This window comes from Callospermophilus lateralis, chromosome 3, assembly GCF_048772815.1.
Source record: "Callospermophilus lateralis isolate mCalLat2 chromosome 3, mCalLat2.hap1, whole genome shotgun sequence".
Taxonomy (NCBI): Eukaryota; Metazoa; Chordata; class Mammalia; order Rodentia; family Sciuridae; genus Callospermophilus; species Callospermophilus lateralis.
This window is the reverse complement of record NC_135307.1, coordinates 161,659,806-161,681,743: the sequence shown is the minus strand read 5'-3', so window position 1 is coordinate 161,681,743 and position 21,938 is coordinate 161,659,806. Positions and strand designations below refer to the sequence as shown.

At 42.6% G+C, this 21,938-nt stretch overlaps 1 protein-coding gene across 1 annotated transcript in view; it reads left to right on the top strand.

Annotated features, from left to right (window-relative positions):
* The window catches only part of Ism1 (isthmin 1), a 71,811-nt gene extending 51,190 nt beyond the window's left edge, over positions 1–20,621 (top strand). The window contains exons 3-6 of the mRNA XM_076848955.2: positions 1,280–1,544; positions 8,952–9,095; positions 11,925–12,014; positions 18,918–20,621. Coding sequence (XP_076705070.1) covers positions 1,280–1,544; positions 8,952–9,095; positions 11,925–12,014; positions 18,918–19,435 — 1,017 coding nt within the window. The 3' untranslated portion in view covers positions 19,436–20,621. The remainder of the gene's footprint in view (positions 1–1,279; positions 1,545–8,951; positions 9,096–11,924; positions 12,015–18,917) is intronic.
* The last annotated feature ends 1,317 nt before the right edge of the window (positions 20,622–21,938 follow it).

Genomic DNA, 21,938 nt, shown 5'->3' with positions numbered 1-21,938 from the left:
TCTGAGATTATCTGCTTTGACCCTGGGGCTGGTGTTAAACTACAGGAAGAGTAAAAATTGTAATTGGGGAAGCCTGATCTTCAGGATCTTGTGCTCGTATCTCTGCACACCCTGTGGCTTCCAGCCCACCGCCAGTTCCATCGGTCTCATGAGAGTGTACTTGTATCCTTTAGTTTTTGAGAGGCAGTGTGCAGAGTTGGTAAGAGCATGGGCTCTGGAGCCTGGATCCCGTGTCTGCCATTTCCTCACTCTAGGAACTTACACATTTTGTTAATGTCTATGTGTGCCAGTCTTCTCTGTCTATAAGAAGCTTGGGATGTTGTTCAGTGGTAGAGTGCTTGCCTAGTATGCATGAGACCCTGGGTTCGATCTCCAGCAACACACACACACACACACATACACACAAGCTATCCACTGCTGTCTAGCAACCACTCCAAAAATTAACAGCTTGAAACAATGACCACTGGATTGCTCATGCTCATGTGGGTCAGGAATTTGAGCGAGGCTCAGCTGGAAAAGCTTGCCTGGGCTCCATGTGGTATCACTAGGGGTGATGCAACTGGGACTGATCCAAGATGGCCCCAAACACACTTTGTGCTAGAAATTGGCTGAGGTGGCTCAGTTCTCATCCATATAATCTCTCTCCTTATTTGGCTTCTACACAGGTAGTGATTTGGGCTGGACTTCATTACATACCAGTAGGGACATTCCAGGAGAAGGAAAGCTGAAGTTACAAGACCCCTTAAACCTACCAGTATTACTGCTATCCATTCAACTGGAAAATGAGTCATTAAGCCAGCTCAGGTTGGAAGGGCGGGGAAACAGACTCCACCAGTTGATGTACAGTGTGTCACATAGAGGCAGAGAAGATTGCTAGGAAGATTTAATAAACTCACATGGGCAGAGTACTTGGAACAGTGCCTGATACAGAGTTAATACTCAGTGAGTGTTGTGTTTTATTATGATCCTTCTTCTATCACTTCAGGAACTCTTAGAGTACCTGTTTACCCCTTGCATTAAAGGCTTACTGATGACAACTTAGTCACCAGCAAATCAGGAGCCTGAGTAAGGCCTTGTTTCACCTAACCTAAGGCCCTGTTCCATCTAATTGTGGAATCATGTTGGCCATCCCTGGGTGTTTCCCGTTGTCTCTCACCAGACAATCTCACAAGGGATAAAACAGTCATTTCCCTCAACTCTCTCAGACTTTCTTCCAAGGGTCACATAGCTTGGAGGCTATTGACTCCACATTGACCCTGACCTGTTCTGAATTCTTCAGGTCACCATAGAGGTGGTCGACGGTCCTGACTCTGAAGCAGATAAAGATCAACATCCGGAGAATAAGCCCAGCTGGTCAGTCCCGTCCCCCGACTGGCAGGCCTGGTGGCAGAGGTCCTTGTCCTTGGCGAGGGCAAACAGCGGGGACCAGGACTACAAGTATGACAGTACCTCAGACGACAGCAACTTCCTCAACCCCCCCAGAGGGTGGGACCGTCCGGCCCCAGGCCACCGGACACTTGAAACCAAAGAGCAGCCAGAATATGGTGAGTTTACCACCCAGTAATGTAAAGTTGGTGGGGAGAATAAATGAGGGTGATAAGGCCTAACAGATATGGAGCCAAGCAAAACCCAGTTTATAGTATGTGGCTCTTAGCCTTCTAGGAGGCATACCTCAAAAAGGGTTTATTCTGCAGAAGCTCCAAGGAGTCACCAGCAGCCACATTTTTCTAAAAAATCTATAATTTTAAAATCATCCCAATTATCCTAGGAGAGAACTTTTTAGGGTCTTTGGGGTTCTTTCTGTCTTGCCCCAAATTTTGGTTTTATTTCTAAAAACAAATCATTAAATTATCTTCCTTTTATTTTTTTACTGTAAAATTTCAAATTAAAATCAATTTAATAAAAGAGATGTAGATGGCTGCTTCCTTTGACCAAGAAACTGTGTTATGTTTGATATCACCAGTGAAGTAGCCCTTGGGAATCCACATGAACATGTGTGTCACAGGTTGTCAAAGTAAGCCCTCCCCTAATAAGTTTTAAGACCCCTAAGTTGAGAGTTCTAGTTTTCCTAGTTTTTAGAATAGGATAAGTGAGTCTGCAAACAATTTCCAAGTTCAGTGACTTCAAATAGTAAAAGTTCAATTCTTACTTAAATTGAGATAGGATAGAAGGTAAAAGGAATTCAGCTCCATTCAGTCATTCAGGTATCCAGCCTCCTCCTTCCCTCCTGGAACTCAGCCAACTGACAGATCCTGAGAGTTATTCCCGAGATGCTCTGCAACCAGTTGATATCCAAGGAGTAAGTGGGATCCTGGAGAGGGCACATATGCTCTTGACCCTTCAGCACATCATATCTACTACTCAGATTCTACTGGAAATATCTAGTCTTATGACCCCTCGTAGGAAAGATATTCTGTGTATCCAATGAAAGGAGGAAACAGATTTTACTGATCTGGGGAATTCAGGTAGCATGTTATAAGAATATTTGATGTTTTACAAATGCACCCATCCTCATGATATTCTTGTGACTTGCATGAATAGTATATGACCAGGATGACTTGCACCATTTCCACTATCACCTTTACCCTATTTTTTTACAAAAAGGCAAGTTATATATTGGAGAGTCATTTTTATTTGCTAGGAGATAATTTTGGCAACTTCCAAAACATCAAGACAGTCTTTATTCTGGCTACATCATTCCATTATTCAGTTAATATTCACTGAGGGCATGAATTATATCTAACACTAGGCTAGGTGCTGGGAGTCCAATATAAGTAAGATACAGTCCTTCCCTAAAGAGGATCTTACCTATCTATGGACAAAGGGAAAAAGATAACTGATAGGGCAAAATAGTACCATGATAGAAATATACATCAAATGCTAAGGGAGCAGAAAGAGAATGCACACCCCTTCCATCCAGGAAGCTCACGAAAACTTTGCTTTTCCCAAAGGATATCTAATTTATCCATTTCCAAGAGAAAGGATCGGGGACAGTTGCCAGTGTTCATAAGTACTCACCATGCGCTAGTCCCTCTTCATGGGATTTCACACATACAATTTTTTTAGTGAGTTCTCTAAGGTACATGCTCCATTGTACAGAGCTTTCCCTCCATTGTACAGGGAAAATAAAGCTTTGAAGGTGTTAAGCAACTCAACAATCCAATATCTGTCTCTTAACTACTATATCATTATACTCTCTAGGGGAAAAGCAGCACATCTCTTAACACAGTAGAGTAGATCTCATTATGAATGCTTAAATTGGAAGACAGAAAGAGGAAGAAAAGGCCTGAGCTCTTGAATAAGAGAAACAGAGAATTTGGGAATTCTCTGTTGCAGAGAATTTTTGATTTAACTGCAAGCCAAACCCACAAAGAATATTGTTTCTAAAAGGAGAGGGGCTCAGATGCTGTACATCAGAATGCCAATTCTGGGTCCTAACTCCTTCCCTATATACCAATGGTACTCCAAGTGTTGCCTCCAAACCAGAAGCACCTGTGAATGTGATAAAAATGCAAATCTTTAAGCTCCCCCCAAGACCTACTAAGTCAGACATTCTAGGGTAGGTTTTAGGTTCAGAAATTTATGTTAAAAGAAACCTGCAGGGGGGATATGAAGCCTTGAGCACTACTATGTGAAACTAGTAGTTCTCAACCTTCTTGCTCATTATACTCACCTGTGGAACTTAAAAAAAAAAAAAAAAGAAGAAAGAAATCGTGTTGGCTAGCCCTCTCACCAAGTCATTTACATTGTGATTTCTGGGGGTGGGTCCAGAACATTATTGTCACTTAAAGCTCCATGGGTGCAGACCAGGTTGAAAGCCACTATTCTCCATGTACTGAATTGGAAGGTATAGGAAATGAGACCCGGCATCTATCCAGTCTTCTTTATTTTTCCATTCAAGGTAACCAGGTGATCCTCAATGCTCATTCAAGTTTGAAGGCCACTGCTAGAAACAACTTTTTCATCTCAAACTTTTGCAGAGTCTACTTTGCGGAATTCATGATCATTAAAAAATATCCTTTCACTTTCAATCATAAGGATAGAATTTGCTTCTCCCAGAGCAGTAGCTTGGGCTGCCTCAGCCATCCTCACCCAAGCTTCCTCTACTGGAAGTTCCCTTTGAGGTCCATGCATCAGGATCTTACAGCATTCCTGGGCCATCAGAAGCTCGATCTTCTATGATTTTGGAGTATCTTAGTTAACACTTCTGCCTCCTTAGATATCAGGATATTGCTATTTTTCTAAAGAAAATCTTGTCCTTTCCCATGTCTCTTAAGCATTGCGCCTCAGACTGCACACGGTCTTCAATCAGTCTTTTACTTAGTGTAATTTCTAGTGGAGTATGTGTCGGAAAGGTGCAAGAGCCCAGGTGGAGCTGGCCCCACTGGCCCTGGGACCTCCCTTGGTCTGTGCACACTGTAGGCTTTCTGTAGCACCAGCAGAATTAGTGCATCATTCGTACTTCTCAGAACAGCTCCAAGAACTTGTGTTTCGGCCAGGTATGGAGCACAGGGAACCCAATAAATATTTCTCTGTCTAATGATAGCATGCCATTCTCAAACTTGTTCACAATGCAATTAGGTAGGCACTGATTATTGGTTCCCGAGTTAGGACTCAGTTCATTGAAATTCTCTAAAGGATCATGTCCCAGTTTAACAGAAGATTTAACAGTGTTTTGGTTTTTTTTCATGCATTTTTCTTTGTTATCTTGAATTACGGTCACATCAGTGAGTACCTAAAAGAGGGGTGGCCAACTTGGACCAGAATCAAAGCTGCTGGAATACCAGGACAGGGTAATTGGATAAGGTGGAAGCAAAGAGAGCTCTGATCTAAACTGAGCTCTGCTGAGTTTGAGCTGTGTAACCTTGGGCAAGCGCCTTAACTTCTCTGAGCCTGTTTTCTTGTCCATTAAAGAAAGATGTTTCCATTTACCTCTCAGAGTTATTATGAGTTAAGTGTAGCCACTATCAATAGCATTAGTGGTTCAGGTTTGCCAACGACTATCATGATCCAAGTATATTCTGTTGCCGTGACACTTTACTGAACCACAGAATTCTAATGCTCTGAAACTGTAAAAGAACTATTTTATAATTTCCAATGGCATCCTTGAAACCAAGTTCTCAGTCCACAACACTGTGAATCATTTTATTCCCTCCTTGAGGATGTCATAGATAAGGACTATCAATGGTAGGGACTGTCAAAACACCATATAAATTTTCCTTGGAACGGTTTTTTTGTTTTTGTTTTTGTTTTTGTTTTTGTTTTTTTACTCCTGCCATTGTTATCTTTGTGATTATTGCTTGGTCATTCATGTTCTGCTCTGAACAATACTCTCTGATAGATGAACAAATAAGAAAAAGTTTGTTTTACTATAGAAGATAGGACTACTGCCCTCAAGCTTTGTCCCTATCAGAAATCCTTTTTCTGTCCTTCAACCACATAAAATATCTTTGCTGGGATGTTGGTCTGAACTGGTACGTGATGAAGACTTCAGGGGAGTAGCTGACACACACACCTCCTCCTGGAAGATCATTCCATTTCATTGCTAGCCTTGATAACACTGATTAATCTAATGGATCTAAGTTCTATGCCTAGCTCTAAAGAATCCGTTCAAAAATGTTTAAAACTAAAACAGCTTTGTGAGCATTACAAATAAAGACATGGAGAAGCCACTTAATGGGAGATATATCCTTGATGGCTCCAGTATCTGGCAGATGCCTATATAACATATTTTGGGAGGATTTTTTGACATATTTGTAATCATTAGTTTTTGCTGCTTAAAGAAATCCCTGATTTCAGCAACTTTAAAGAACAAAAGTTCCTTCCTTATGCATCTGTGGGTTGTCTGTACTATTCATCTGGTTTGGGCTGGTTTGGCTGGGACTGGATGGTCTCCAAAGGCCTCATTCACAATGATAGGGCCCCAGCTAGACAGCTGAGATGCTCAGATGGATGGCTGGAGTCTCTCCACCTGATCCCTCAGCCTCCAGGAGGCTTCTGTGTTTTTCACATGGTGGTGGCAAGTCATCACATGGGCATTTTGCAAATCTCCATTTATATCATATTTCCTGTTATCCCATTGGCCAAAGCATGTCACCGTGGTCCAGTCTGGGATCAGCATGCAGGAAGTCTAACCAAGGGAGTGGACATGAGAGAGGAATTAAGGGCATCATTTTCCATATAATCGTATACAGTATTAGCATGTAATCACTTAGATTCAAGAAACCAAAGCAAGAAACAAACTTCACCCAAAGATTCTAAAACAAGCCTCACAGTGAGTTTAATGCTAAACTCTTAATGTTTAGAGATAAGTCCCCAAATTATCTCTCTACATTGCTGCAATGGAAAGGAAAGGCTACATGAGATTTCTGGATAGTTGAGGCCCCTTTGCTTTTGTGAAATCAGGAAAAACACTGCTTGGTATCAATGAATTATGTCACATGCTGATACCCACTTCACAAGTGTCATGAATTTTGTGTGTGTGTGTGTGTGTGTGTGTGTGTGTGTGTATGATTTAAAAGGCTACTTAAAAAAATTTTTAGTTGTATATGAACACAATACTTTAATTTTATTTATTTGTTTATTTCTATGTGGTGCTAAGGATCAAACCCAGTGCCTCACACATGCAGGCAAGCACTCTACCACTGAGCTACAACCCCTAGCCCTTAATAGGCTATTTTTAACTTGTTTGCTTCCCCCTTTATGAGTATAAAAACATTATAAAATTAATTATGACATTTCTTGGTGCCCCTAAACAAAACCTGGCCTCATTGGTGTGTGCAGGAAGTGACAGAGTATGTAATATATGGTGTAACCCGTTGCACCTGGGTGAACTCACCAACAAGCCTGTTGATTGTGTGATTTTCCAGGTACATCTCTGGTGTTATTGGGGAGATTTTGAAGAGCTATAAGAATATACAGATCTCAGAAGCAGCAGTGTCCGCTCCCCTTAGTGGCTTCTTCCTCTGGATGGATGCTCTATAAGAGATGGTAGAGATGAAAGATACTAATCCTGAGAGATGAGGCTCAGTTCCTAAACACAAAGCAATAGTTTCAAATATCTGGTTGGCTATGCAGTTGAGAAACCATTTTTAAAAGAAAATCTAAGTTCAGAAAAAAATCTTTTGGGGGGAGGAAAGAAAAATGGATGGTGCCTCTGAGAGCAGATGAGGTATGAGCAAACTCTCTATTGAGTCAGGGAAGAGGACACAACTATAAAGCACCTTCCCACCCACACCCTGTGGTTCTGCTTAATGGGTGGAGGAGGCTTCCCAGCCCTGAGTTTGCCTGAGGAGTGTTCAGAGTGAATTAACATGTCAACAACAGCCTGGGAGCCAGCAAAGGCCACAGCTCAGGTAGATACATGTGAGCAGAACAGTCTTGGTTGCTGGGCCTACATAGGAACAATCTCCATGACCTGTTAAGAATGGAAGGTATCTGTTTCCTGCAACCTACATACGTGTAGCCTTGTGCTTGGCACCCAAAAGGCCCCAAGGCTATTGGAAGATGTGGGTAAACCAGGAGAGACTGTTACACAGAGTGGAGGTGCAACAGAAAGAGTCATGCTTTTGAGAACAAGTGCTTGGGGCTAGAGCCCAAGCTTTCCTTTCTGTTAACCTGATGACCCTGGACGAGTCCCCAGCCATCTCAGACTTTTCACTACTGATAAGAGAAAGTGTTGATGATGCATTATCCTCTCCTACTCACATGGCCCCATTAGCCTGATCCACTCTTTCTTTTCCCATGCCTTTCATCAATTCTAATATACTATATAAGTTATTCATTTTTGTGTTATTTAATATTGACTCACTTTTCTTATTAAAATATCAGTTCCCCCAGAGTGGGGATCTTTGAAATTTTTTCTTCATGAATATCTAAAATTGTGCCTGACATATATTGAGGGATCAATTAATATTTGTTGAAGGGACGTTGAGTAATGACCTCAAAGGACATTTCTAGCTTTACCTTTAAATGTTTCTGTTTACTGCTGTATAGCAAACCACCCCAAACTTGCTGCTTAATAAATAGCAACAGTGGGATGTGGTGTTGCACACCTGTAATCCCAGTGGCTCAGGAGGCTGAGGCAGGAGGATTGTGAGTTCAAAGCCAGCCTCAGCTAAAGCAAGGCACTAAGCAACTCAGTGATACCCTGTCTCTAAATAAAATACAGTTTTATTTATTTCTTATAACTTACTGGTTCAGGAGTTCAGACAGGGACTTTGGGCAGTTCCTCTACTCTTGATGGCATCAGCTGCATTCAACTGTGCACTGGGAGGGTCTGAAAGGGTCCAAAAAGCTTCACTCACATGTCTGTGGCCTGTGTGGTCCTTCAAGTAGCTTGATTTTCTCTTTCCAGGCAGTATCCCATTCATAGATTTCACTTGGGCTTCTTTAGCAGTGACAACATTCCCCAGGGTAAAAATAGGAAGCTGCCAGGAAATAAGGTCAAGGCCAGCCCAGATTCAAAACAAGAAGACATAGATTCTCCTTTTCCTTCCTTCCATCCTTCCTTCCTTTAGACACCCCCTCCTCCCCCCCACCCTGCGCCCTGCGCTTCTCTCTCTCTCTCTCTCTCCCTCTCTCTCTCTCTCTCTCTTTTCCCTCTCCTCCTTCCCCCCACAGGGTAGGAAGGAATTGATGATAGTCATCTGTGGAAATTGTTTAGCATATTATTCTGTGATCTCATGGTCTGCAGGATGTATGTATTCTCAATAAGAATCTCCCCAGGCATGTTCCAGGGGTCGGGTCCTAGCTATGCATTGATCACCACAGTGCCCTGAACCTCTCTGTCCTCACAAAGCTGAGTCCTAAAGTGATCTCTGGAGCTGTAAGCCTCTTGGCTCCAGCTGGCATCTGTCCCCTCCACTGGTCGACAATTGGCAGATGGTTTGACAGAGGAGATTTGGGGACTCTGGGCAAGGTTGATGACCATCTCTGTGGCTCCCTTCCAGATTCCACAGACGGTGAGGGTGACTGGAGTCTTTGGTCTGTCTGCAGCGTCACCTGTGGGAATGGCAACCAGAAACGAACCCGGTCTTGTGGCTACGCGTGCACTGCGACCGAGTCTAGAACCTGTGACCGTCCAAACTGCCCGGGTAAGTTCATGCAGGGTTCTGGATTCAAGTTCAAGGGAAAAATTTTAAGTGTATATTTTAAAACTTCCATAGACTTATATTTTTAAATTGTTAAAAACAAAAAAAACAACAGCAACAACAACAAAACAGCAATTTAGCTAATCGGACTTCTGCACAGGGAAGGGTTGGAGTACTTACCTACCATGCATGAAAGTCTGGGTTTGATCCCTAGAGCCTCAATAAAAGAAAGGCTTCTGACAAAGTGAGACAATGGGAGATAATTAATGAGCTTCAAGGATGAAAAGATGGACTTTCTGAGTCTTATGCACAATGAGAGCAGCCATAACCTAAAGGATAATGCCAGCTTGTGCTACTTAATTTAAGGGAGAGACTCTGGTTGATTTGGACCTTGGATGTGGGATTTGTTATGAAGTGAAGAGGCACATGAAAATAGACGTTTATGGTATGATAAGGAAGCCAGGTGAGAGCATCGGTAGCCATCCACAGAAAAACCACAGAGCCCTGTTGGTGACACCTGAGAGTTGCCCAGGGCTTACCCAGAGAGCACACTGGGGAAAAGTAGCATTTAATTACGGTTTTATACCACATTAGTACTTTGAAAATTAAGCCAATTGCAAACTTGGTGAAAGATCATGTTGGGAATGAAAAATAATCGTGATTGACTCTAATGGTGGTTGTTAAATTGTGGCCAATGGACCAAGTCCAGCCTAGGACCTGTTTCTAACTGGCCCAGACATTTTTAAAGGGTTGAAAAGAAGAGGAGGAGGGGACAGTAGCAACAAGACCATAAGTGACCCTAAAAGCATAAAATGTGTACTCTCTGACCTTTATTTCATTCATTCGTTCATTCACTTTGGTACTAGGGATTGAACCCAGGGGCACCCTACTACTGAGCTACATCTTCAGACCTTTTTATTTTTATTTTGAGATGTCTCCCTAAATTGCCCAGGCTAATCTCAAACTTGAGATCCTCCTGCCTCAGGCTCCTGTCTCATTGGGATTACAGACATGTAACTTGAAGAAGGAAGAGGAGGAGACTAGGAAGAAAAAGATAAAGAAGATGTTGATGGAAATAAGGAGATAAAGGAAGAAAAAAATGAGATTGGCTGGGTATATAACTCAGTGGTACAGCACTTACCTAATATGCCCACAGCACTGGGTTCATTCCCAGCACATGTGCGCTCGCTCACACACACACACACACACACACACACACACACACATTTTGAAAAGAAAAGGAAAATAAGATGGAGTTGAAGGAGAAAAAGACGGTGATAAACAGGAGTTTTTGTGTACTTAAGTATCAAGCAAATTTCCGTGATTTTTATGTGCATTATTTCATCGACTCCTTACATGAGTCTCATGAAACAGGTATTTATTATTGCACCCATTTTGGAGACTAAGGCACAAGACCAGAAGCAAGTGATCTATAAGGAATTTGAATCCAAGCAGTCTGAATCCAGAATCCCATGTTCTGAACCACTAAACTCTTCCACTCCACTAGAAAGAAGAGTATTATACTCAGCTACACGTGGACAGAGAAAGCACTTAATGTCACCCAGACCTAAAGTGGTAGATTTAGATATCTTGTCAGAGGAAGCCTCTTCCCTGGCACCATTTTGAATATTTCTTTCTTGTTTTCTGGTACCACTGAGAGCAGCATGGCCAACAGCCCTCTGTTCACATATTTCTTTTCTAAAGTCTGCCCTCCTTCCATTCTTTCTGTCTCTCTGCTCCTGGTGATTCCAGCTTTCCAGGGCTCCCTTGGAAAAGAAGAGATCTCCTTTTGTAGGACCTCTTGCCTTATTTGGTTTGCTGATTCACGGCTTTACTGGAAAGAATCGTGAAGAAGACAGGGTCTCCCTGGCCTGGCAGTGATTACGCTGTAAAATATGTCCAACTGTGAGGCCAACCTCACAAATGTCTTTGAGAAGCTTCATATAAAATCAGAAAACTCCCCTACAAGGAAATCAAGTCATGCCCAGCACAGAAGCTAAGGTTCCATGAGCCCCCATTTCTTCCTCTTCTTTACCTTGTAAAGGAAACCAAGATGTAGATAGTGGTTTTGAAGAGAACTGGTAAGTTTGAGGCAAGCTGGGTTCAGTTCCTCAGAGCAAGTAATGAATGGCCCAACTCATTCTTTCTGAAGCATCAACAGCAGTGCTAAAAGTTTTAAAATATGAGACAGCTTCCGGTCTTTGATTATGGACTGCTGCATCTTCAAGCAGAGCTAGATAAATATGGCAGGGAAAACATTAGCTAATACTACTTACCCTACTGCTCTCTGGGCTCTCTTTACACATAACTCATTCAATTCATTCAACTGTACAGGGTAGGAGGGGTGTCCTTTAATTCTCCCCATTTTAGAGATGTGAGGACTGAGGCACACAAAGACAAAGTGACGTGCCCAAGTTCAAAAGCTAGTAGTGACTGGAACTCAGAAAATCAGTCTATTAAAGATGAAGTATCAACCACTACACTCTCCTGCTTCTGATTTAGTTTATCACCTGAGGCCAGCAGACAGCCACACTGACATGTCCTCCCTCCCCACCCACTGCCCACCATCATCCCCCGGGCTGAGTAAGGGAGTTCACTAGGACTCATTCAGGCACATTTGGATCTGATTTCATGCTGTGAATGGTATCTGGGGTTTTAATATATTTTATGCGCTGCTACCTGCTTTTTACTGTTTCCTCTGTTGGCAGGTTTCTGCCCATGAGTAGTAATGAACACAAGAAAGGCTTTGTTCAGGTGTATTTGTTTATTATTTTGGAGGGGGTAACTTTTTCCATAAAAACTAGGGGAAAATGAGCTCTTGTCTGTGTTTAGGAATTGAAGACACTTTCAGGACAGCTGCCACCGAAGTGAGTCTGCTTGCGGGAAGTGAGGATTTTAATGCCACCAAGCTGTTTGAAGTTGGTAAGAAGATTTTTTTCATCTTTTATCCAAATATTGATTTAGTGCCTTAGAAATTCCTTTTGCCTTTGCAATGCCATCCTTGGATTCATGTAATATTTCATTTTCCTCTTCTGGGGTCCAATTCTTTCAGCATTTTTCTTGCTCATTGAATATAGTCCAAGCAAGAGAGAGTAATCCTGTCCCTTCTGCAGCAGACTGAGCCACACAACATTTCTGTGGGCGCCCTGCTCACTGTAGAGCCTCCACAGTGAGAGACAGGTGGGAACAACCCTCTTCCCTGAGCATAGGCTGGCTCTGTGCATAGTAGGAGCTCAAGTCCCACAGAATCAGTTCTCACTCAGCTTCCGTTGAGTGTCCCCAATAAAATCAGTTCTCCTGCAGAGGGAGGGAAAGAGGACATTTGTTCAATATTATATACTCCCTTCCCCTGCAAGGATTTTTCATAAGTCTTTGGTACACTCTGCTATGCTTATTTGTCTGTTGGAAAGTATTAGCACAAATATAATAAGCAGAGCAAACTAAACTGAAAGTAACTACTTAGGTGCGAGTTTGCTTTTTAAAAATAGTTTTTATGTGCTTCTAGATACAGTCCTATATTTTCCATTTTTTTTTCTTTTTTTTCTGTTTTTCTTTTTTTGCCTTAAATTCTTCCTTAACTTCTTCACTGAGGCTGTGCCTCCTCATCCAAAAATTATGAGGTCCTAAGTCCCTTTTTGTTTTATAGCCCAGCTTTTCAGGACGTTGTTTGGTGAACAAATACATTCCTGAAAGAACTATAGGGGTCAGGCAAGGATCTGAGTAGAACTGCCTAGAGATGGGGGGAGGGGGGAATGACTAATAAGGAATGGAAACAAAGGTGCTGGCCCAATAGTGAAAATAAACAGAAACAGCAGGTGGCAGTAGAAACAGCAGGGGGCAGTAGAGAGCGATAGGGACTGTGACAAAATGACATACTCAAGGTTTCATCCAAAGGGATCACACTGACTGGACCATCATGTAATGAATCTCAGTCATAATACTGCCAGGTGTTGTTTTTCCGAGAGAAGCCCCAAATATGGGTTTTTGCTAGAACATATCTTGATTTTTACAATATTTGATAATAATTTATTTTAATTACAAATATTTCCATGGGCCAATCTAGAGGCAGTTTGGAAATTCTGTGTTCCTAGGGCCTCCACCTCATCCTAATCACACAGTTGAGTTGCATCGAACAGAAGGCTTCTGCAAACAATGCATCTGAATTTAAAAAAAATGACTTTAAAAAAATGGAAGAGGAGTTAGGATGGACTTGGGAGGTGGGGAGAGAGATTTTCTCAGGCCTCTTCATATCACACCCCACAGCAGGCAGCCCCTTGCCTTTTTGCAGTGAGTCCAGATTTACAAGGTCACATTCAGTATGTAGCTAAGGATGCAAGGGCTGTGTAGACATAGGGTTTCAGCCAGGATCCAGGCAAGAAGAACATGGTACGTGCAAATTAGGTACTTGGGGAGCATTTGGTGAAGAACTGTTTGCAAAGGCATGAGCAGGGTGGTTGAAAATCAAGAAGGGATTGCACAGAATCCCAAAACTGGCAACAGTGGGGAACCTTGACCCATTGTTGGCCTGAAATGACCTTCTAAGGAGCAATGACTAGAGCCCACAGAGAAGCCTGCCTGATAGCAGTACTGGCTCTCAGGAGGATGCAGAAAATAGGCAACCATGAGAAGGAGCTGAAGAAGTAAATACTCTAACCTCACTCTCCTCCCCATTGGCGTTCTCTCATTGACCCAATCCAACTAGAACTCAGGGATACAGGGGCTTGTTGATATGTTGTGCATCCATCAACCTTCCAGGGAAGGGGAGATGTGGAGTAAGGATATAGACAGGCAAACCAAAGATCATGAAAGCAGAGATGGGAAAAGATTGACTTGCACAAAGTCAAGTTGTCTCATCTAGTACAGTCTCAAATTTTCTACAAAATAGCATAGTGAGTAAGCGCCCACCTCACAGAGCTATTGTGGAATTCAATGAGTTACATATTTGTAAAGCATTTATAACATGTCTACTTTGGTCAGCCTTTCATTACTGTGACCAAAATGCCCAATGAGAATAACTAAGCAGAGGGAAATTTTATTAGAGCTCAAAATATCAGAGGGTCTCAGTGCACAAATGGATGACTCCATTGCTCTGGACCCAAGATGAGGGAAAGCCCCAGCAGAGGGAAGCTGTTCAAGTCATTGCAGGATCAGGAAGCCACGGTAGGGGGAAGACCACAGGTAAGACGCACCTTTCCATAGCATATCCCCAGTGACCACCTCCTCCAGCCATACCCGACCTGCCTACAATTACCACCAGTGAGTCAATTCAAAAACTAGGAAGCACTGATTCGATTACAGTTCTCATAATCCAATTATTTCACATCTGAACATCCCTGCATTAACAGGATCTTTGGGGGGACATCTCATATCCAAATCATAATGGTGCCCACCACACTGAACACCCATTATAAATTGGATTAAAAAACAAGTCATTGGATGTCCTATAGGTACATGCATTATAATGACATTGTGTCCTGAAGGGAAAATATAACACCATTTTCTGGGACCTCTTAAATTTTGTTTCTCCAAAGAGACCTTTTAGACTTTGCAACTGCCTAGGACATAACTTTTGTTTCCTCAGTGACTGCTCAGTCAGAGGGTCACAGTCACAGAATCATAGAACTTGGTTTGGATGTGAGATTTCCTCCAAAAGCTCATGTATGAGGCAATGCAAGAAGGTTCAGAGAAGAAATGATTGGGTTAAGGCTCTCATAAGAAGAAATGATTGGGTTACGAGAGTCTTAACCCAATCAGTGAATTAACCTACTGATGGGATTAATTGAGTGGTAACTGAAGGCTGGGATGTGGCTAGAGAAGACCAGGCATTGGCAGCATGGATTTGGAGGATATATTTGTATCTGGCAAGTGGAATCTCTTTCTCTGCATTCTGATCATCATGTGAGCCACTTCCCTCTGACATATTCTTCCGCCATGTTGTTCTGTCTTACCTGGAAATCTGAGGAATAAAGCTGGCTGTCAATGGACTGAGACCTCTAAAACCGTGAGCCCTCAGATAAACTTTTCCTCCTCTACAGTTCTTCTGGGCTGCCCCTTGTTCTGACCACTTGATTCCCATTCATAATGCCACCAGCCTCCCAGGCACCTGGGTTGAAGTTGGGGGTCACTTTTTCTGCTTTCCTTTATTTACCCCCAAGCCCAGAAGTCGCCAAGATCTGGTTGCTCTAACTTTCTCACCACTTTTGATCCTACGTCCCGTCCCCTCCCAGGGTATCTGATCTGAGCCCTTAACGGCTGAATTCCTTCCTTGCTGCACAGCTCAGTTAACAACTGTCACTCACAAACCTTCAGCGACTCCCTCGTGCCCTCTGAACAGACCTAAACTGAACAACATTCCCATGATCTCACACCAATTATTTTATTTCCCTATTCCTTCTGTTTCAATGGAAGGGAAAGTGTCCTCAGCCCCAGATTTTTTTTTTGCTTATCTGAATGTTCTCCCTGAGATGCTTTCCCCCATCTCTGTGATTGCAGTCTGTGTTGGTTTGGGTCTTCTGAGTAGCCGATACCAGGTGGAATTAGATGTGCATGAGATTTAGCAAAAGAATGATTTAAAAAAAAAAGGGGGGGGGCAGCAGCACTAGGCAGAGAAGACTTTCAAAATGAGATGACAGCATTACCCCTGGGAAGGAAGAGAAAGAACTAGGGAGGAAGAGCCTCAGCCATGCCAATCAGCATTGCCCAACAAAGGTTGTCTGTTGGAGGCACCCCCACTAGGCTTGATCATTGACCAGAAGCAGGTCAGGAGAACATGTCTTGATGGGAACACCAATGGTGGACCCAAAGGTGCTATAGCTGGAGGCTGCCAGTCAGCTAAGTGCCCGTGGCAGTTCCTCTTGTAAGAATTCTGAGCAGAACACTTGTGGCCATTGCCGCAGTCTGGCTGGGCACAATTCAGGAGCCACTTGTCAAAAGAAACGAACTTTATTTTTAGAACCACACACGCCAAACAAAACAGCTCCTCAGGAAAAACCTTCAGAGCCCAACTGCCACCACCGGCTTCCCACAAGCCTCTCTACCTCCCCCACTCCTCCTGCTCTTGAGGCTGATTGGCTGGGTCACGTGGGCAGAGCCAAAAAAAGTCCCCCAATGAGCAGCTCCGTGGTCTGAAAGGGCGGGGAAACAGCCCAATGAGCATCACCACAGAGGAGCCAATCAGTTGGCAGCTAGAAGTTTGCTGGGGCCGCTGTGAGCCAATCATCAACTGGCAGCTGGAAGTTTGCTGGCAGCTGGAAGTTTGCTGGGGCCCCTTCGGCTGTGGCTCTCAACAGGCCATCACAAAGCCATACTGTGCCCCAGGACCAGTGCAGTGCCTCATGCTTCTTAAAGTACCCTTGATTTATCCTGTTGTCTGTGTTTTTTTTTTAACCTTTGCCTCCCTTCTTGCATTTCCGTATCCCCTCATGGATGATGGCCTCCTCAGATGTGCCTCATCTTACCCACAGCAGCTCCCTGAGTCCGATGCTGTCGGTGACCCACCTATGCCCCTCTAGCCACACTGTGTCCCTGCACATCAAATGGATCCTGACCGACTGGCAGCCCCTGGGTTTCTTGGTATGAGGGGTTCTCTCAAGTCCCTTGCCCACTGCTGATGAGCAGGCTATAAGTCAGGAGCAGCCCCTCACTGGTGATTGATAAGAACTGATAAATACATTACCCAGATCCTCATTAAATAAAAACAAATCCAGATGCAGTAAGGAGGGACTTTATTCACAGAATCATTGCTTGGGAGACAGGGCAGATATTATCTCCCTATTCTTGCAATAGGAAGAATGCTGTGGCCATATGGCCTGCAAGTGCATCAAGAGTTAGGCCAGAAAAGGGAGTTTTCTTTTATAAAGGAGAAAATAAAGCTATGAAGAACCCAGGGTGGGTGTGTTGGTTGGCTTTCCCTCACTGTAACAAAATAGCTGAGAAAATCAACTTAAAAGGACAAAAGATTATTTTTGGCTCATGGTTTCAGACATTTCTGTCCATGGTTCATTGGGCCTGTGGTGAAGCAGAACATCATGGTGGGAAGTGCATTGTGGGTGAGGCTGGCCAAGAACAGAAGGAGGAGAGGAAGGTGCTGAGGTCTCAATATCCCCTTCAAGGCCATTCTGCCCAGTGATCTAACTTCCTTCCACTAGGCCCCACCTCCTAAAGGTGGCAGCACCTCCCTATTTGGAGTGCCACCTGCTGGCCACCAAGTCTTTAACTCATGGATCTTTGAGAAACATTTAAGATCAAAACCATAACAGAGGAGAAATAGGAAGAAAGCATGGTGCGATAGGACAGTATATCAGAGGATGTTTTACTCTAAGGCCAGTCGATTTCCAGAAGGGACCTTTAAGGAGAAGCTGATAGGTCAAAGTCCAGGGTGTTGATGAAAGAAGAGAGCCTTACTCAAAATTTTATTCTGATCCCCCAATGAGCATAATCAGTTCAGCTAATCATTTATAAAGCAAAGACAGGAATTTGGAAGGCTCTGTCTGAGTTTGTCACAGTGAAGCTATGGGGAGTAGGTATCTATGTGTCTTTATAGGGTTCTTTCCAGGAAGCCCTTGTCCAGAACCCAAAAGGGTCCAGGGAGGCTGGGGTGGGGGTGGATTCTTGACTGTGGCTATTTTCCAGGATAAATTTCTTTTGTAAAGTTGAACATTGTTCATTGAATGGGAAAATCTTGTTCTCTGCAGGATTCAACACCTGTTTGATTTATACCTTTTACTGGCTGCCCTTTCTCCCCTGTCTCACTCCCCGGCTGTCTGCTGGTGTGACCTAGAATACCTCCAGAAGAACTGTTTTCACTGGACTCTTTGCCTCAGGGTCTGAGAGAACCCAAATTAAGACATTCACTAAACCAAAGGTCACACTCAGCTGACTGAGGGACCAAGTGAATGTCATGTTCATGGGGCCAGTTATTCCCATGTTCTTGGAGCTGCTTGTTCCCATGGAAATGCAGGCCCAGTGTTGATACATATTTTGGCTTTTCAAAAGAAGCTAGGAATCAATCTACAATTATGATTGGAACCAGCTAACTCTTAAGTGTTTGCTACTGATCAACACTTTTTAATACTATGAAAACCAAACATAAGACTTGTGAAGGCAGATTCTGACTCAAGGTCACTGGCCTCTGACATATTTGTTAAGCCTCTTTTCCTCCTTAAGCTGTTATCATCATATGACTTTGCATAAAGGCCTCAGGTTAATAGGTTGGGAGACTAAATCTACTTTAAACCAGTCAGTGAGTAGCAGAAATAAAATTCAGTCCTATAAATGTCTCATCGAGTCCTTTTAAACCATCACATCACCACTTATTTAAAGAGGTCAAATGCAACTCTCTGAATTATTGTTAATTTTGTTAGGGTTGATAATGGAGCTACTGTTACTTAGGAAAATACACTTTGGAGGGCAGCTCTTATTTTCTTTTGCTTTGTATTTTTTGTTTTGTTTTGTTTTTTGTTTTTATGGTCCCTATAAAATTTGGGGAGTAAAAAAATTACATATGTCTGCATAATTATTTAAAAGATAGAGCAAATACAACAACAGTTAAATTTAGATAATAGAATATGGGTAGTCATTAGATAAATATAGTCCCTTTGCTTTTCTATGTGTCTTGAATTTCTTTCATTACATAAAGTGGGGGATTGGAAGGACGTCTTATAAACAAAGATGTCCCCAAGTTCAAGGGAGAGGAGAATCCCCCACCCTGGTGGTTCCAGGTGCCTGCAGAGGTCTCTGACTGCAGGAAGGGAGTTGTGGACTTCGGTTTCATTCCGCCAGCCAGTTTTGCATGTGGTAAGAGAGTATCTTTCTGGCCTTTTCCAGACACAGATAGCTGTGAGCGATGGATGAGCTGCAAAAGCGAATTTTTAAAGAAGTACATGCACAAGGTGATCAATGACCTGCCCAGCTGTCCCTGCTTCTATCCCACCGAGGTGGCTTACAGTACGGCTGACATCTTCGATCGCATCAAGCGCAAGGACTTCCGTTGGAAAGATGCCAGTGGGCCCAAGGAGAAGCTGGAGATCTACAAACCCACAGCCCGGTACTGCATCCGCTCCATGCTGTCCCTAGAGAGCACCACGCTGGCCGCCCAGCACTGTTGCTATGGCGACAACATGCAACTCATCACCAGGGGCAAAGGGGCGGGGACACCCAACCTCATCAGCACGGAGTTCTCAGCTGAGCTCCACTACAAAGTGGACATCCTACCCTGGATTATTTGCAAGGGCGACTGGAGCAGGTATAATGAGGCTCGGCCTCCCAACAATGGACAGAAGTGCACAGAAAGCCCTTCGGACGAGGACTACATTAAACAGTTCCAAGAAGCCAGAGAGTATTAAAGAGACGAGGGTGAGGTGGAGGAAGGCCACCTCTGGTTTCGAGACACAAACACACTGCACTGATCTGCCACCTGGCGCCTGGTTCTTTTTATCTGCCTAGGTGTATATTTGTATATATACCACATGAGTATTTTTTATAAGTTACACTAGGGGTATGCACCAGGCAGGATGGCTGCCATTTGAAGCCACCCTTACCATGTACAGTGCCTACAAACCTCCTTGGAAGTCCTCCTAGGGGCCATGTGGGCAGGAGGATTGGAAGGAGCAACCCAGCAACGAGAAGAGGAACCTGGAAGCCAGCGTGGGTGTGATTCAATTCACACCTGGATCCAGGGTGGTCAAGAGAAGCAAAGGAGGGAAGAGACTGAAGTTGTAAACATTATAAGCAGTTTTTATATATAACTTATTTAATACAAATGTGACTTAAGCTTAACTTTTTCTCTAGAGTTGTCATGGTGAAACTATTTAATCACTTCTGAGAGAGTTCAGAAAGAAACGGGCTTAGTGAAGTGGAAGAGAAAGGGAATTTTGCAATGATTTCCTTAAAAATAAATAGCTCAGTGGAAATGTATCAAAACATGAGATCGCCCACCTTAAGCCAAATGTTATGTAGTCATAAGGCACCTTGTTGGAGTCTCAGATTCCAAAATTCTCTTGCCTCAGACTGGGTAGGGGGTAAGGAGGTAAATTGATATTTTTAGGAGCACATCTGAGGCCTGGTTTTAAATAGGCTTTAAAATAAAAGATCAATGTTAGCATAATGCTATTATTCTACAAAAGGCCCCCAAACAGTAGAATTTCTGCTCTTAGCTTAGTAGGCTCAGAAGATTAAGTTCAGACATAAAAACAAGGAGTAGCACTTTTCCAAAGGAAAAAGCATAACAAATGGAAAAAGAATACAACCCTCATTTCATCTATTTTATTTTAATGCTATATTAATTTTTTCACCACCAGTGTATTTCTAATAAATAAATATAAAAAAGGGAGAGGGGCTGAAGTCTGGGAAATCTTAATTTTCTTATGTTTTAAGAAAGAAAAAAAACTGCATTATTTTTGTAAAGTATTTATTGAGTTATTGGGTCTTGTACATCTAGCAATTGTAATATGACCTGGTTCTGTAGGGTGGAACTTAGGATGAATAAAGAGTTGGTTCTTATGCCATCTTTTACTTGCAAAGCTCCAGGAAAAGAGAATATATATAATAAAATCATAATAAAATGTGTTACTTGCATCTTTGATTCATAATACAAATGTCATAAGTAGCCCTAGTGAAGCCAGGCATCAAGGAAGGGGAGAGAAAACTTCAACCCAAGTGGGAACAAAAGGCTCATTGACTGATATACTGGTGGCTGGTGTAAGTCAAAGCATCTTTGTCACCAACAGCATCCACCCAGCCCCTAAGTGACTGAAGCCCATTAAAACACATGTAACTTTTTGCCCACCTCTCTAGATAAGAAAGCCAAGCCAAGCAAAAGTTTAAGACAGCTCAGATGAGCAAGATCACTTCTAGACAAAACTCTGCAATTATACTAATAGGTAGAAAGAACTACTCATTGTGTAAATTACTTATTATCATTTACATTTTAGCATTAAACAATTACACTTCAGAAAGTATTGCCCATCGTGATATTTGTATCTAGGATCTATGTCCAAGTATGGAATGAGAAGCCTTATTCACCTCTGAACTAGTACAGAGAGAATGGGTAGTCTGACTTCTAAGACTAGGAAAACAAGTTATGCAAAGAGAATCCACTGGCAATGGGCTGCATTGCTTTTAAGGTGATGCTTTCTTTGTCAGGGTATCCATTCAAGCAGAGGCTGTTGGGAAGGCACATGGGCAGCTCAAATGAGTAATAAAGAAAGATAAAATGAATAGCACCAACAACCTCTGAAAAGTGGTTCTCTAGAGTAAGTGTACAGCATCATGGGAATATAGTGTTAGGAATCAGGAAACAATCTGTTGGTTCCAATGGAGGAGTGGTATTTTTACAAAGCAGAAATGAGTAAGGAGTAATAAAAGGAATAAATAATAAAATAAATAAATAATAATAAAAGGAATAAATAATAAAATAAAATAAAATAAATAAAAGGAATAAATAATAAAAGAAAAAGAGGAAAGAGAAGGGTGTTTTCTGAAAATTTAGATGTTTAGAGTAATGAGTGAAGAGACAAGATTGGTGAGAACTGGAGCCATATCTGTTGAGTTTTTGTTAGAGATTTAACGTGGAGTTAAGAACAGAGATCTTTCATGCTGAATAAGAATGACTGATAAGACAATGTTTTACATGAGTGATTTGTCTTTTAGTATCAGACCTTGCTGACCTAACAAACTCAAAGTTGGAAGGTGGAAATAATTGGGAACAGGAGCGGTTCCTGGGATCTTTGCCCATTGAGAACATACTGGCCTTTCATGTCTTACTGGGATGGTTCCATACCTGTAGAAATTTGCTAAATTATTTGCTAAACTATAAAGTTCCAGAGGAGCAATGAGCAATCCTCAGAA